Here is an 18,364-nt window from a genome sequence, read left to right as displayed (position 1 = left end):
TACTGGGGCACGTGCCCCAGTAAAAGGTGTCTAGCGACGCCCCTGCAGTGGACCAAGCCTTAAGTCTGCTGAGCAAAGCCGGAGGTACACACCAAAATCTGCAAAAGTATATGAAGTTAGTGAGCAGTTCACAGCTCCAGATCCACAGGAGTTTTTTTCTGTATCAGCCAATAAAGCAAATCTCCTTCAATTCCTCTGTGAGAGGTAGTGTGAGCATGAACAACTCGAGCCTCCTATTGGCCTGACTCGTATCTACCTGGGTGGTGGATTTAAAGAAGAGACAAAGACCGTTGTGCTTGCAGATGGTTCTGTCAGGGATGTTCCTGCTCTTGAGTCCACACAGAAGGAGGCAGACACAAGGATAATACTCCACACCCTCTACAGTGTCCAGAATGAAGGAGTTGGCAGAGTTGTCATCCATGCCAATGACACAGACATCATTGTCATGTGCCTGTACTATGGTTCAACATACCTCAGTGCTCTGCCAGAGCTGTGGGTGAGAACAACGTAGAATGCCTATCTGCCCATACATGAAATGGTATACTGGGACCTTCACTATGCTGTGCTATGCCGTTTGTCCACAGTCTTAGTGGAAGAGATACAACTAGTTATCCTTATTTCACTGGTAAGAAGTCTTGGTTCAAAAGCAGCATGAGAATGGACATACCTGCACTTGAAGAGTTTGGTCAAAACACAACTGATGACATAACAGATGACCTGCTTCACCAGGCACGAGGCCTCATCATAGATGTGTATACATCCTCAGCTGATCACTTTGAAGATTCTGATCTGGGGACACTGAGAGCATACAAGTTCTTGAACAACAAATCAACACTCTTAAAGCTACTTCCTCCGACTGAAAATGCATTTCTCTTCCACCTTAAACGGGCAGCTCTGGCAACCATTATTGACAAGAATGCACACATTGCCCAGCCAGAAATTCCCTCCTTCAGAAATTTTGGATGGTCTCTGGATGAGGGCCAAGCAGTTGAAGTTCCAATTCCATCTACACAGCCTGCCTGGCCTGTGTCATTGGCCATGGCAATATCATGTGGTTGTGTTAAAGGTTGTCAGAAGAACTGCTCCTGTGCAAAGAGGGCAATTCCATGCTACATAGGATGCCGTTGCAACCAAATGTAGTAGGACACAGCATGCTGAAACACTAGAGAGCAGCGACAGCAGCAGTGACTCTGAAAACAGCTAAACAAATTGTATAAACATTATTACAGAAATTAGTTATCACCCTGAATTGTAATCTGTTTGTCTGTTTCATTAATCGTTTTTTTTTTTTTTTTTGGAACAAATTGCTACTTAATGTAACAGTTTTAATCAGTAAATACTTTTAAACCTACTCCACACATGACTCCAGTGTGTTTTAGTCTTTCAACATTTAGTTGTCAGTACCTTTGTCTCACACTCCAAACACCTGGATTGAACAGTAACCAGCCTAACCCAAAATCCTCAAATCCTTTTTCTTGGACCTTGTTTGAATTGACAGGCTATTATAGGCCTGAAATTGAATTCCCTCTAAATGTGTTATGGGCCACGAGGACTGTCTGGTTAGTGAAAATGATCAAAATATGATTTCATCTAAAAGTTAACTTCACATGGTAATTTGTTTATTTTAACAACAACAAAGGGAAAAGAATGCTACCGATTACAAATGGAATGTTCAATATTTTTTTCTTTTTTTTGCCTACCTATGAATTAAGAGGCATTGTTAACTCTTACATTCTAATTACACGTACAATCAAGGCATTCCACTCTTTTGAAAGGTGTGCTTAGTTTGTTTCTAGCATAAAGTATAAGGGAGATATGGCTCAGGATTCATGAATATAATTAAACCTTTTTAGCATGTTTGGGAGAATTTGAGGTAGCATTGTTTTGACCCTAATTACAAGTTTCCAGCAGCTTGTTGACCGGGTTGCCCACCCAGGTTGTGATACTCAGACATCATAGATTTCATTTTTATATGACAACCTTTTATGAGTTGTACTCATATTGTACCTTTTATGAGAGAACTCATATTTCCATTTTTAATATTTATTATTAAAATTAGGTGACATCCATGTAACGTTACAACATGCATTTATATTTTAATAATGGCATGACCACTCCAGGGCCATCTACTACTGTGTTGTGCTGGCATCTTTGAGACACGCTCTCAGCGAGACACTGACAAGTGTCTGATTGACAAGCTCAAAGTTCCAAAGGGTTGTGCTCTGCCCTTGCTGCAAGGCAAAATACACTTAAGTCATAAAAATAGATAATATAAATAGCCTAAGTCATTAAAATATTCTTACCGTTGTCTCTATGCGAGCTGCCATCTTGCCGACAACATCTCGTTTTGACATCTCGTGTGATTTGGACAACTTCAAAATATACGCCATTACGCCCTCCTGTTACGGCCCTCTCTTGCAGTCCGCAGACAGACCTCGGATATTGGACTTCGCTTTTGTTGATATTGAAAACTTTAACCAATAAAGACCTTTCTCTTTCAGCATAATAGAAATCATCAAGATATTATCTTCAAGGCATATCTTCATCAGTGTAAAAGTTTCTATGTAAGTCGGGGTTTGTCTCTGTTAGTTAGTCGGCTCATAAGATCTCTGGTTAAGGGCGCGGCTCAGAAACCCAGCGCTGACGAACACTCAGAGGACGACATAACTCTACGGATCACCTACTATCACTCAACTCTACATTAATATGAAGAGCGCACTTATAGTCTTTCTTTTCCCATTATTATCGACCGGTAAGTGTTTTTTGAGCATATATCAGCACTTTCAGTTTCTCTTTTCGAAACCCGGAAATGCGCATTTTCTTTACAGTATAATTAATACCAGAGTTTCTTGAATAAATAACTGTGATCAGTTTTATCAAGGTGTTGAAAGCTTTTTTGTAAATTGTATAACAATGATTCTGTAATATTTCAGTCACAGGTACATGATACATACATTTAGGCTATTGACTACCCACACCCAGTGCCCAAATGAAACAGTTAGGCTACAGCTCATGTGTTAACTTAGAAAGAAAAACTCAATGCTATGAAAAAGAAATACCCCCCGGCCCCCGCCCCCTAGACCTTGCGTTTCTGTTTATTATGTAAATAAATACTGAATACGCAAACTTACTGTATACACAGTATTTGTGCAGCACATATTTATCTGTGTGAGTGCTATGAATAACTTGTGCACGTCACTGGAGACTGAAAATGCAGAAGATTAGTGTTTTAATAATAATAATAATAATAATAATACGTTTTATTTATTTAATGCCTTTCAAGAACCCAAGGACACTTTACATAATATTGACAGTTATACAATCAGGATTTAACAACATGAATCATACAGACAGTGATCATATTTCATATGAAAGATTACAAAAGTAAGGCATGCATGGATCTGAAATTTAAAGTATACAATTAGTTAACATGGTTAATAAATTAGTTTTGAGATCAGTTTTAAAGGTCTGGAGGGAGGAGACAGCGGGGAGGTCTTGTGGAAGTTTGTTCCAAAGGAGCTGAAATGCTGAATGCCCAACCGCCAAAAGTCCTAATACTGGAGCTATACATTTTATAATAAATAATTAATATATCGTTCTTATATTTTTTTATTAGTCCTGTAATGTACCAGTTTTTTGCCCCAAAAAACAAACATTTGGTCAAATCTAGACCTTAATCTGTGCCACTAATGTAGACTCAGATTTAATGCAGACTGCAGCAAGTCACATGAGATTTATTTGGCAAGACTCAATGATCTAAGAGAGAGAGTCCTCTAAGTTTCATCTTGACTGTTTCTGTTCTTCAGGTGTATTTGGTGATGTGGAGACAGTGTTAGTGATGGAGGGAGATTCTGTCACTCTACACAGTCAACACACAGAAATACAAAAAACAGCTAATTTTATTGAGTGGAAGTTTGGTGAAACTTCCATTGCACATATTGAAATTGGGTCCAGTAAGATCTTAGAATGGGTTAAGTCTGATGGTGCATTCAAAGACAGACTGCAGCTGGACACTCAGACTGGAGATCTCAAAATCAAAAACATCAGCAGTCAGGACTCTGGAGATTTAAGTCTAAAGATCAGCAGCAAAAGTGGGTCACCATCAAAATCATTCAATGTCCGTGGTGAGTATGTCTGTTTTTATTATTATTATTTAATATTATATTATTTACATCATTATTTATTCTACATAATTATTTATTAGTATATCATTCTCTGACATTTTTATTTTTAAAGATGTACGAAGTGACTGCCAAACTGTCATTTATTGTTTACAAACCATTTCATTTTAAAATGAGACTATTACCTGACAAGAAAATTGACAAACAGACCATTTCATATTTATCACAAAATCTACTTTGTTTTTAGGAGAAACAATAGATGTAATGAACAAAAAATGTAAATACAGAAACAACATTTAAATATATTAATTAAAGTTGCAAGCAGTGATGAAAGGGCCCTTCACACCGGTGCCACTGCTACCCAGTGACTTTAGGAAAACAGAGCACCATGGGAAAAATGCATTTAAGTAGATAAATATAGGAGGACTACATCAAAGGAGAGTCTAGTGGGCATTAACACTGAACACTCGACGGGTCAAAGTCGAGGAAGTGTGCTGTGTGTGGACACGTTTTTAGAGGCAGGTGGGTGATCAGATCAGTAGATCAGTAGAAAGTTGTTTTTCCCATTTTCTTTTATTTGTAGTAGGATTATTAATAATATAATTAGATTAGTTTTGGGAAAGGAGGGGGAACTGGAAGCCCTTGGCTTCAGGTGGGGGTGAAGGTGGAAAAAAAAGAGGGGAGCTCTAAGAAGGAGGCATCAAGCAAAAGACCTGAAATGTCAGGAGAGAAAGTAAATGAAGTTAGGAGAACTGGAAGTACTGAAGAGTTAGTCATGCTGTTTAAAGATAAGGGAACTAATCAAGGAGATGTAGGATTTGGAGCAGTGAACCCATTAAAGGGTCCCAATGCTTTGGAGAGTCAGATAGGCAAGGATTTTCAAGCCAAAATATAGTATAATGGAATGTTAATGTTAAGAGTTTGTTGCAAAAATAGGAAACAGTATGATGATGCTAGAGGTGTGGGGAAGTTGGTGGTCAAATTGGAGACTTTAGTTCCTATAGAGGAAATAAACAGGGAATCAAGGGAGTGATATATGGAGTGTTTGCTGGCTTGTCTGAGAAGAAAATCCTCTGAGAAGAAGGTAACTGATGTGGTGAGATTTAAGCGTAGAGATTGAGCCGGGGATCCGCCCGTCCTGTAAATGTTTAAAGATGGTCAGTGGTGTTGTCTAGATTTTTGTAGCGAGTACACTGTGATCCCCCCCACCCACATCATGTCCTCGTCCTCATACAGTGAAACGCTGAAAACACCACGAGCGTCACGAGTGCTTCAGTGTGTGTGTGCGTGTGTACTAGTAGAGCACACATTGTATCCTTTTTAAAGACACTAGTACTTACTTATTCATTACATACGAGTTCTTTTTTATTAGATACTAGTACCTGTACTTATTCATTAGATACTAGTACTTATTTCAATAGTGACTAGTAACTATTCTTTTGTTACTAGTAACAACTTATTACATTCGCACATTTAGGGACCGTCTATAAAGTTGCATACAACTTTGGCATACACATTTCTAACTTTAATAGCAAACTTCAATTTATTTGAATAAATATCAAAAATCCAAAGGGTGCGCATTATGCCTGACACTACATGAACACTTTACAGTTGGTTTTATGACTGAAGTCGTTAGTCGAAGTTAGAAACGTGCATACCATATACACTTTAGAGACGGTCCCTAAATGTGTGAATGTCCAACGTCAAGCCAACTTTATGCCAGTCTATCACTGGGAAACGCTCAGCATTAAACTCTGCGCGTTATTCTGAGTCCTCTGCTTGCCTGCGAGTTTGGTCTTTTATATCACTGTATTAGTCCATTAAGATACACTAAGCGTTTTATGTCCAGCAGGGGAATCCTGAAGTATTGAGGGAAACCCTAATAGCCTGCATGCAGCATATCGCCACAATATAAAGTTAAGGCAACTAAACAACCAAGAGAAATATATATTAACCTCAAATGTAACATTGGATCTGTACATCTGCATCGGGGAATAACATTATAATCTCGTTCACGAGATTACTGAATTTGTTCACTGAATTTGTGGAAGCGAATTTGCAAAGCGAAATAAAATGGACAGAAAATTGCCTGTTGAATATTATAGGTTGTATTTTTAATTAGTTTGAATATTTTGGAAGTGAAATATGAAAGGTGAATGTAGATTATTGCATTTTTAATAATGAAAATGTGTTTGAAATGTTTTGAATTAAAATATTCACATCTTAAATATTCAACCATGTTGAATTTCAGCCCATAAAACTGCAAGCCCTAAAAATACAAATGCATTAAAATGCAAGCATGGTTAATGCAATGCATATTTTTTTCAAGTAGTGCAATTCAACAGGCTTTTTTGTTTCAAAAACATTTGCCATTATTTTACTTCCATATCCGTACACTTGAAACTCAGTGGCGGCGAGAGAGAAAGGGAGCAGGAGCGGGGGTGTTCAAATGAGACGTTTTATTGGTTGGCGTCTAGCCAATGAAATGGGACTTCTATTGTATGCGATGATGTCACGAAACCCGCGTCCTCGGGGACGCTCTGAAATGCTAACATTTCTAAACTTAATGCATTAGACTGATATTAAAAGAAATAAATGATATTATCAAACTCAGTAAACACCATACTAATAATGCATACTACAGAAAAGCAGATGAGCACAGAATGCAGAAATGACCTATGTAGAGGCAGTTCAAAGAGTGGCTAGAGAAAGCGTAAATGGAAGCTCTGGGGATAGAATGGTGCTAGGATGCCAACCAACTGATTTACCCAAATTTAACGTGAGCATCTCCATCTGACATTTCTGTCTTTTGATTCTGATGTGTTGGTGGGAGATAAGAAAGCAGCTAACCGGTCAGATATCATTAGGTTAGTGGTGGAGGCAGCTAAAAGTTACCGGAGTATAAAGCAGTTGCCAGAAAAGTTACATCAATACAAGATGGAGAGTCAGTATATGGAGAGGTCACATTTGTTAAAGGCTAGCAGTATGGAGGATCTTAGTGAGGTGGACGATGAGAATCCTGAATGATGAAATGCCTGGAGTCTGATTGAAAATGGTCAGGACTTAAAGACATTTGTTGAGGAATTTAAAAAAGCACCAGAACTGAGATGTATCCAAGAGACATGGTTAAAGCCCTGTCTAGATTTTCTAATTCCAGGTTATGATCCTTTGAGATTAGATAAGCCTGATAAATTGAGTGGGGGTTGTGCAATCTTTAAGACTGGATTGCAGTATAGAAAAGTTTACCTTAATTCAAATATTGGGTGTTTGGATGTGGAGGTTTGGGGCAGTCATATTACTGTGATAAATTATTACTACTATTACACTATGTCTACTGTAGGAAAAATAGCCAGCTACTATTCACGCCGGTATGTTGACGGAAGTCGTGGGATTTCATGTGTTGTGTGATATCTCTGCGCCCAAGTAGCAGTGCTTCGCCTGTGCTTCCCCCTATTATAGTCCCAAGTCAATATCTGCATAGGAAATCATCTTAATCTGCATCGCTCAGGGCTCCAGACTAACTTTTTTCACCTCCGTCCTGGAACCGTCCTGAAAAATGATTTGAACCGTCCTAAAGTTAATGTCAACCGTCCCAAAATAAACATGTTGTTTCTGTACTTTGTTATTATCATCTATAGTTGTTAGCTGTTAGTCACATAATAAAAACACCATTAAAATGTTTATGGTATATATTATTATATTTATTTAGCTCCATTCAAACTAGTTATCTGTAAACAGGTAAAAAAACAGATTTAATAAAAAATAGTTAAATGCTTTTTTGTATTCATGCAGAACAAATCCTTTTTTCCCCCCTTTTTCTTTTTTTACATATACGAAAATTAAGATAAAAATACATACAGCTCAAAACGTTTTTGAGTTGGTTGGATTAAAAAATAACAAATAAATACTGGTGACTACATATCTCAAAAATATCATTCTTTATTCTTTCAAGCAGCAGACATATTTATTTGTATGAATTAAATATAATGAATCCTTATTAAAGCTATTAGCGAGCAGTGAATGCTTTTCTCTTTTTCTTTTGTTTCTTGATCAATATTAAGGACACAGACCACACTAGGTTTATTACCCACTGTCACTTTAAGACATTGGATCATGTCCAATGACATGCGGATCCAATTGCACTGATGCACATGCGATACACTCAAAACTGTATAAGACATAACCAACATAGTTTACGTGAATACTCTCCAAAACGGACATTTCGTCATAATGTTGTGTGTATTTGTAGCCTGACTACGTCAGACTTCCTACTTCCGCTCAATTTCATTTCGCTTCTGTAGTCAGTCTGAGATAGCAGCCTATCTTTCAGTTTTCCAGCGGCCTTCGGACGGCCGGGCCAATCAACGAACAGAGGGTGGGCTGAGAGCCGTGACGTAGATGCTGATTGTACCGTGGATGCGTAGATTTACTTCACATAATCTGCAAAAGTCGTTCACAGCCATGTTTACTCCGGTATTTCGCTCGATGGTTTTGTTTTCGCATCATACATGTGTTTACAGTGGAAGTTAGATGCGGCTGAGCATGCGCATAACACACGCCATAACCAAACGTCATGTGATTGGCTTACGGGTAACCAATGATTTTAAACTTCAGACAAGCGCCCCCCGCGAGAGAGAAAACACTTCTCTATTATGCCATTCCAGACTCTGTCTACAAAGCAAAGCGAAGTAGCAGAGTTTGGTATTACCAGGCTAGTGTATTTGTCCATTCAGACACGAAGAAAGTTCAATTCAGTACTCGCGCGCTGTATTCACCTTATTCCGCCCCGCCCACTTTTACTTCTGTTCAGTACTTCCTTGTAAACCAACTTCCGGTTTAGCGGACCCTCATTCAATTTTGAGGAGAATTGCAGAGAAGTCTCACTGATAAAATGTCACATAAGATAAGCTAATTTGTGCCAAATGTGCTATGTACGTGTGTACCAACAGCACAGCAATGCACTGTTTCTCGGGGTAATTTTTAAACGACCCGTCTGCCTGTCTGATCGCAGCCCGGCCGATGTGTAGTGTTTAGCATACATTAGCCACAAACATCTAATGTTGTAATGGTCTCACTACAGGACACATACACATGCTATACCTTGTTTGAAAGCTATGGTCCTCTAGAATTCAGTCGCTGGATTTATTTTACAGCCATTACTTGTGTTAGAGATCAAACCATAAGAAATTGCAGCTAGCAGTTAGCTAAGCTAACTTTACCCTCTTGTTCATCTAGTTGAGGCTCTACTTTCTTTCTACACCAGTTCGTGGCTATTTTTTTCTCGTCTGTTGGCTATACACTGCAAATGTATCTGGTGATTAAGAAAACAAACTGTGGTGTAATAATGTTTCAAACTTTACATGTAGTAGTGTTTGTGCACATCTTAATAACTAAGTAATAGCTATTAGAAAGACAGCTATTAAATAATTTGATTGTGGCATTGTTTCAAAAGCTTCAAGTGAAATGTACTTTAGTACGTTGCAGCAGTTGTTAATAACCATAGTTCAACGCATTTGACTATAATATTTTAGTCTATCTACTTATATCAAGACAGATAACAGATTGGACCAGGGCAAACAAAGCGCTAAGTAGCTAAACCAGGAAGTGAGATTACGCGGATGGCGGCACCCAGTGCTACTTCCGGAATATGGTGAATAGAGAGCCTAAGTCCCTCCCCTTCCGGTCGACCACCATGGGACCTTATTTCTGAAAAATATTGTATGGTAGTCAATGGCGAGAGACAACAAATATTTTGATCTCGTTTGAATTGTGCCCTGATTTACACATATGATGTTTGTCATTTTAAAAGAAACATTTTAAAGTCAAGAAAGTCGCAGCTCGATGTAAAACTGCTGAGGTATAAGACTGTGAAAATATGTAATTACAAAGACTACAAACCCAGAAGGCGCACATGCAACGTCATATCTTTTCTCTCAATGAATGAAGCTAACTTACTGAAGCTAACGTCTGTCATTTTTTCTATAGTCTTGCATTATAATCGTAACGTAAAGCCGTCATGCCTGAGTGTTTTGAGCCAGAATACACACATACGAGCAACGGATCTTGTGACGTACATAGTGCGAGACGAGAGATGCAGTTCATTGAGCGATTTTCACATAAAACTAAACGTTACTCTTCTGTTTTATGACAAATTGCGACTTTCTTGACTTTCATAATTACCTTTTAAATTGACAAACATCATGTGTAGTTCAGGGCACAGTTCAGACGGAATAAAAAGATAAGTTATCTCTCGCCATTGATAACGTGTTGTTTATGCCAATTAAAAGTAAATTACACAAAAAAATATATTAAAAATATCAATATAGCTTCTTTAAAAAGCAACACAAAAATTGCATTTGTTAGTATAAGAACGCTGGCCATTCTGATGACGTCACTGGAATGGTAAGATCTGCGAAGGTATATAGGCAGCTGCAGCTGCAGGTCCTATACACACGAAAATGAGTCATTTTGGTTACGCATTTGAGCCTGTGAGGGACAGGCCAGTAGTACCTGACTACCACCACAAGGAGGACAATCAGTTTCAGGCTCCACCTACAGTACAGGATCGTTTGGGGGGGAAGTGACTGGTGTGGGTGCGGGCGCTGCCGGAGCATAGACACTGCACCGGAATCGATCTGTTGCAGAGAGGTCAACCTGGAACATTTATTATGACCGCCGCTAGCGTAGCTAGCGAAAGCGGTCATATAGGGATTGTCAAATTTTTTTTTGTTTTTTTTTCCCATCACCTTACTGAATTTTTCGTCAACGATACCAGGGACACCGAAACACCGGGGAACATGAAATTTGGTGGGCATGTAGCCCCACTAGACTTGTACGGAAAAATTTCGTTTGGTCCCCGGGGGCCACTCCCCCCCCGCGCTGGGCCCCCCCAAACCCAAGAAAATGCAGTTTTTCCTAAATAACTACCTGAACCGTGGCACCGAGGATGAAGAAATTTTTATGGTATGTTGGTCTACTAGACTTGTACGGAAAAATTTCGTTTGTTTCCCGGGGGCCACTTCCCCCCCTGCGCTGGGGCCCCCGTAAATTTTTCGTCAACGATACCAGGGACACCGAAACACCGGGGAACATGAAATTTGGTGGGCATGTAGCCCCACTAGACTTCTACGGAAAAATTTCGTTTGGTTCCCTCTGCTAAGTTTCGTAGAATTTCATCCATGGGGGGGTATAAAATAAATTCATTTATGTGCACATTTAGTGACTGTACACTCATCGGCCTGTAGATGGTGCTGTTGAGCGAAGTGTTGCTGGTTTAGGATGATACTGTCACACACACACATGCAGGAATACAAACAAACGCAAGCATGCACACACACTGACATCCACACGCACAGACACACACCCATACACACACATACAAATCCACATGCACAGACACACACACACAAACACACACACGCACACATGTACGCACACATACATACACGCACAGACACACACACACACACACAGACACACACATACACAAACACACACACATACGCACACACACACATGCACATACTACTACTTTTTTTAGGTATATACATAAACACGCAATACAGCCAAATTACTCCACGTCATTTATTTTTGTGGAAAGCCAGTGCAGGCCTGAGCGGCGGTCATATTTTGTACCGCGATGCGGTACATCTAGTTTTTGAAATGCGATATCGAATTAGACCATATCGCATATGTGACCCTGGATCACAAAACCAGTCTTATGTTGCACGGGTATATTTGTGGGAATAGCCAACAAAACATTGTATTGGTCAAAATTGTAGATTTTTCTTTTATGCCAAAAATCATTAGGATATTAAGTAAAGATCATGTTCCATGAAGATATTTTGTAAATTTCCCACCTTAAATATATAAAACATTTATTTTTGTGAATGGATGCAGCACTATTGCCAATAGAAATGGACAACTTTATAGGCGATTTTCTCAATATTTCGATTTTTCTGTACCCTCAGATTCCAGATTTTCATTAGTTGTATCTCGGCCAAATATTGTCCTATCCTAACAAACCATACATCAATGGAAAGATTATTTATTCAGCTTTCAGATGATGTAGAAATATCAATTTCAAAAAAATTACACATAAGACTGGTTTTGTGGTCCAGGGTCACATATATCGATATAGTTCAAATTTGTGATCCTTGCTCCCCGCGCCCCCGCTCCTCCTTTTCCACTCTGCGTGCGTGTTTAGAGCATGTTATGTGGTGAATCATGACTACTTCAGAAAACCCAGCACAAGTTCCTACCAGGCATCGACATAAGTGTACGCTGAAATAAAGTCTTTCACCTCAGAAAAACGGACTTTCATGTCCTGTCAGTTATCCTGTTCTCGTAGCGCACACTCTTCAATTGCATGCGCAAATGCAGCGGCGCGCGCTGTATCGCCTCACTGATCCAAGTGCAAAAGAAACTACGAGCATGCAACGCCGTTACGTTGTAAATTACACGAAATAAAAGTAATGCAGGTATGATACAGATTGTATTTGCAATGTACATAGTCAATTATTAATGGAGCAATAGTGGTTCATGGTGTTATAAGGGGGAAATGTGGTGGGAGGTTGGAGGGCTGTAGCCTGTCATGTATGGGGTGAGATTTCGGTCAGAATTCTGCGCGCGCAAGATCACATTTTGAGCGTGCAAAAGGGCATTTCGCACGCGCGTGAACTGAGTTTTGCGGAGAAATGTTCGTCTCGCAGATAAGAAAATATTGTGAGCGAACGAAAATCAATTTTGCATTTAAAATAAGTATTTGGATGTGCGCGGACGTTCTCTTTCGCGTGTGCAAAGTTTCACTGTCTTGCTTCTTTCATACCAGCCGTGAGCGCTCTCTAAGCGCAGACGGCTCGCTTGCTCAACACAACCCAGCGTTACAATATGCCATAATTCCAGCCAATCAGAGATGAGACTGCTAAATTCTGATTGGCTGGCTTGAAAACCAATCACAAGACTCCCTGCATCACCGACTGCAGAAGAGAACTAGTGCAGTTGAGTCTAGTTCTCTATGGTAAAGTTGGCAGTAAATTCACAGATTCGAACTTCCCAGGTCAATAACTCGTGAGCTAAACGTTGTTACTGCACAAATAACACCTCTTTTTAATCGTAGTAATGTAGACAAGCAGCTACAACCTAGTTTTCCTCCAAACGAGCTTTCCCTCGCAGTGGACAAAATACATTGATCTCTATGCGCAGGCGGCAGCGAGACAGATCCGAGGATTGCATATTTTTCATGATTATTTATGAAAAACATTCAAAAACTTCACTGTAATTCACTGTATTGAAAAATTCAGTTCACACATCACTGCTGTCCTGATGGTTATACAACAATGCTTATTTTGGGAAAAATATAGATTTTAAATTGTATATACTATTGTAAATGTAGAAGTTTTATGATTTTTATGAAAAATATTCAATAACTTCACTGTAATTCACTGTATTGTTGCCTAATTTAGTTCACACATCACTGCTGTCCTGAAGGTTATACTACAACACTTAGTTTTGGGAAAATATATATTTTAAATTGTATATACAATTGTAAATGTATAATTTGTATGAAACATATTCAATAACTTTACTGTAATTCACTGTATTGTTGCTAAATTCAGTTCACACATCACTGCTGTCCTGATGGTTATACAACAACACTTATTTTGGGGAAAATATATTTTAAGTTGTATATATAATTGTACATTTGTGATTTTTTTTATGATTTTTATGAAAAATATTTAATAACTTCACTGTAATTCACTGTATTGTTGCCAAATTTAGTTCACCCATCACTGCTGTCCTGATGGTTATACAACAATCGAATCTGTGAATTTACTGCCAACTTTACTCAACTGCACTAGTTCTCTTCCGCAGTCGGTGATGCAGGGAGTCTTGTGATTGGTTTTCAAGCCAGCCAATCAGAATTTAGCAGTCTCATCTCTGATTGGCTGGAATTATGGCATATTGTAACGCTGGGTTGTGTTGAGCAAGCGAGCCGTCTGCGCTTAGAGAGCGCTCACGGCTGGTATGAAAGGAGCAAGAAAGTGAAACTTTGCACACGCGAAAGAGAACGTCCGCGCACATCCAAATACTTATTTTAAATGCAAAATTGATTTTCGTTCGCTCGCAATATTTTCTTATCTGCGAGACGAACATTTCTCCGCAAAACTCAGTTCACGTGCGTGCGAAATGCCCTTTTGCATGCTCAAAATGTGATCTTGGCGCGCAGAATTCTGACCGAAATCTCACCCCATAGTCATGCACTCTCATTTATTGTATACAAGCACATTATGCATTTTAATAGAGACTCCTTGTATATGTCGTGTCGAGGTACTGTGCGTTTTAGAAAATCGAGGCAGATAAATGGCAAATGTGATTGGCAAATTCATCCAATGGGATCACTTGTTAAGTTAGCTGCACGCAAAGTGTTAAAATCAAAATACTGCAAGGCCGGTGTGACTGCGGTGCACACAGATACCTCTTACTATAGACCTAACAGCTAACGTTAGTTCTGCGAGTTGAACTCCCTGCATCAACAATGTTTCCAGACACGATGAACATCAGCTAGCTTCAGGGTGAGTAGAGGGACATTGGATTCTGTTTACAGACCTGCTGCGGTTTAGTTAGCTGCTAGTAAACGCATTATTATCGATCTGTGCTATCGTCTGAGTCATGATTTATGATGTATTTATACAGTTTATATGGTCGGAGTGGTGCTTGTGGAGTTTGACAAAAGTGCTTCCAACGTGTTTAGCTTCTAGCTCTTTACCTTGGTTGGATCGTTTGGTATCTTGCTTGATTTTGTAACGTTACTCAAGTTCAATTTCAATGAATGCAGAGTGTGTCAGTCTCACTTTTGTTGAACGCTATAAAGCCTAACGTTACACGTTATATGTGCGTGTAAGTGAATATGTACTTGTTTTATGTATGTGACAACGTTACATCCAGCCCTTTGCTTAGTATACTTAATAGCATGATAACAGTTAACATACTTCTCTGTCCTCTGCCTGACGTGAGCGTTCCAGCCTCAGACTATGCACATGCTATGGCTGCTCTGCTTGTGTTGGTTAGCAACAGAGTAGCTTACCATTCCAGTGACATAGAGGAATGCTGAAATCCAACATGGCGGCGCCCGTGTAACAACAACAACATTTTCAATGTTCCATTTTATCCCTTTTAACAAATTCTGCCATTTTAATAATTGTACCAATGAGAATAAATAAAATACATCTGTTATATCACCTTTACTCAAATTTTCAGTTCAGTTCATCTTTAAGAACACACTATTTCACAGTGAAACGGAGAGAAAGGAGACAATACACATAAAAGTAACCTGTTAATATTAACAATGGCTTTACAACAGTAAACACAGTTTAACCATTCTGGTTGCATCTGCAAAGAAAGTGTTTTCATTCCATAATTTTCCAATCCACTGCATCGACACGAGCGACAAACTTTGTCCTAAATTTGTATGGTTTTAACAGACTATCAGGGTGAACATAGGCTGGTAGGAAATATTTTGGATGCAAATAGTCACTGAATAAAATAACAATTTAAATGATAGGTGTTTTTTTATGTTTGCAATCCTATTTTTATTGATTTATATTAACATCTATTTACTTAGTAGATGCCAAAGTGACTTGATAATAAGAATAATATTCAAATATTTCCAATGCAACCCAGACAGCTAAATCCCTTATAATATGCAGAAAAATATCTAAAGCTCATGGTTTCCATGAACGCTTGACAGAATCCTACAGTGAGGAAAATAAGTATTTGAACACCCTGCTATTTTGCTAGTTCTTCCACTTAGAAATCATGGAGGGGTCTGAAATTGTCATCGTAGGTGCATGTCTACTGTGAGAGACATAATCTAAAAAAGAAAAATCCAGAAATCACAATGTATGATTTTTTTAACTATTTATTTGTGTGATACAGCTGCAAATAAGTATTTGAACACCTGTCTATCAGCTAGAATTCTGACCCTCAAAGACCTGTTAGTCTGCCTTTAAAATGTCCACCTCCACTCCATTTATTATCCTAAATTAGATGCACCTGTTTGAGGTTGTTAGCTGCATAAAGACAGCTGTCCACCCCATACAATCAGTAAGAATCCAACTACTAACATGGCCAAGACCAAAGAGCTGTCCAAAGACACTAGAGACAAAATTGTACACCTCCACAAGGCTGGAAAGGGCTACGGGGAAATTGCCAAGCAGCTTGGTGAAAAAAGATCCACTGTTGGAGCAATCATTAGAAAATGGAAGAAGCTAAACATGACTGTCAATCTCCCTCGGAATGGGGCTCCATGCAAGATCTCACCTTGTGGGGTCTCAATGATCCTAAGAAAGGTGAGAAATCAGCCCAGAACTACACGGGAGGAGCTGGTCAATGACCTGAAAAGAGCTGGGACCACCGTTTCCAAGGTTACTGTTGGTAATACACTAAGACGTCATGGTTTGAAATCATGCATGGCACGGAAGGTTCCCCTGCTTTAACCAGCACATGTCAAGGCCCGTCTTAAGTTTGCCAATGACCATTTGGATGATCCAGAGGAGTCATGGGAGAAAGTCATGTGGTCAGATGAGACCAAAATAGAACTTTTTGGTCATAATTCCACTAAACGTGTTTGGAGGAAGAAGAATGATGAGTACCATCCCAAGAACACCATCCCTACTGTGAAGCATGGGGGTGGTAGCATCATGCTTTGGGGGTGTTTTTCTGCACATGGGACAGGGCGACTGCACTGTATTAAGGAGAGGATGACCGGGGCCATGTATTGCGAGATTTTGGGGAACAACCTCCTTCCCTCAGTTAGAGCATTGAAGATGGGTTGAGGCTGGGTCTTCCAACATGACAATGACCCGAAGCACACAGCCAGGATAACCAAGGAGTGACTCTGTAAGAAGCATATCAAGGTTCTGGCGTGGCCTAGCCAGTCTCCAGACCTAAACCCAATAGAGAATCTTTGGAGGGAGCTCAAACTCCGTGTTTCTCAGCGACAGCCCAGAAACCTGACTGATCTAGAGAAGATCTGTGTGGAGGAGTGGGCCAAAATCCCTCCTGCAGTGTGTGCAAACCTGGTGAAAAACTACAGGAAACGTTTGACCTCTGTAATTGCAAACCAAGGCTACTGTACCAAATATTAACATTGATTTTCTCAGGTGTTCAAATACTTATTTGCAGCTGTATCATACAAATAAATAGTTAAAAAAATCATATATTGTGATTTCTGGATTTTTTTTTTTAGATTATGTCTCTCACAGTGGACATGCACCTACGATGACAATTTCAGACCCCTCCATGATTTCTAAGTGGGAGAACTTGCAAAATAGCAGGGTGTTCAAATACTTATTTTCCTCACCATATATCTTCGTAAAAACTCTGCTTTCATATCTTTACGCCTTTTTTCACTATTCCTCTTTTAGCTTATGCTTTTATAGACAATGTTTGAAACTTTGTATTCTTATCACTTTTTATGTCCTTGCCTCCTTATGATGAATCACCTTGTTTTCCTTATTGCTGGGTAAGAGTATCTGCTAAATTAATAAATGGAGATGTGGATTGACTGAACTCAGGAGTTTTGGCATGTGTAACTCGCTTGATTTTTTGACATGTTGGTTTTGGACCAGTGAAGATCTTAATAATTGCAGTGCAAGTCTTATTAATTATGTTTCTTCTCCAGTTGTGCCAGCTGATCCAGTGAAGACAGTGTCAGTGATGGTGGGAGATTCAGTCACTCTAAACACTGATGTTCCTGAACCACAGAGATATGATGTGATTCAGTGGAGGCTTAAAAACTCTACTATAGCTGAAATCAATAGAAAGACTAGACATTACTTTACATCTAATACTACTTTTGAGGGATTCAAAGACAAACTGCAGCTGGACTATTGGACTGGATCTCTGACCATTAGGAACATCACAACCACACACTCTGGAGATTATGAAGTTGACATCAGCATCAGCTCTCACACCATACACAGGTCATTCACTGTGACTGTCAGTGGTGAGTACATCAATGTAATATTAAGTATATTTAGATTTGCATTGTGTGAATAGTTTAGATCAGTGGTTCCCAACCTTTTCCAACACGCGGCCCACACAACCAATCACAAAGTTTCCACTTCCCACTGCAAGAATTTTAACTTACTATTACCCGACTATTTGTTTTAACCCAACTATTTGTCGCATTTATTAATGAGGACTTAGAAACGAAGATTGTTACCACCGGCTAGCTAGCT

The 18,364-nt window shown here is 39.2% G+C and overlaps 2 protein-coding genes across 4 annotated transcripts in view; one reads left to right on the top strand and one right to left on the bottom strand.

The window, feature by feature from the left end:
* The window catches only part of LOC308701953 (uncharacterized protein), a 116,914-nt gene extending 114,575 nt beyond the window's left edge, over positions 1-2,339 (bottom strand). Inside the window, exon 1 of the mRNA XM_081384446.1 lies at positions 2,304-2,339. The gene's annotated coding sequence lies outside the window, so the exon portion shown is untranslated. The remainder of the gene's footprint in view (positions 1-2,303) is intronic.
* Positions 1-18,364, top strand: part of LOC308701935 (uncharacterized protein) — a 166,878-nt gene that overhangs the window by 127,687 nt on the left and 20,827 nt on the right. Inside the window, exons 1-3 of one of the 3 annotated variants that reach the window (XM_081384413.1) lie at positions 2,175-2,752; positions 3,807-4,124; positions 17,806-18,129. In XM_081384413.1, coding sequence (XP_081240539.1) covers positions 2,707-2,752; positions 3,807-4,124; positions 17,806-18,129 — 688 coding nt within the window. In that variant the 5' untranslated portion in view covers positions 2,175-2,706. Of the gene's footprint in view, positions 1-2,174; positions 2,753-3,806; positions 4,125-17,805; positions 18,130-18,364 lie in introns of those variants that run through there. The other 2 variants (XM_081384415.1, XM_081384414.1) reach the window with 2 other exon arrangements.

This window comes from Scardinius erythrophthalmus (assembly GCF_964197995.2).
Source record: "Scardinius erythrophthalmus genome assembly, chromosome: 14".
Taxonomy (NCBI): Eukaryota; Metazoa; Chordata; class Actinopteri; order Cypriniformes; family Leuciscidae; genus Scardinius; species Scardinius erythrophthalmus.
Note: the sequence above shows the minus strand (reverse complement) of the source record. Positions and strands in the feature narration are given on the sequence as shown.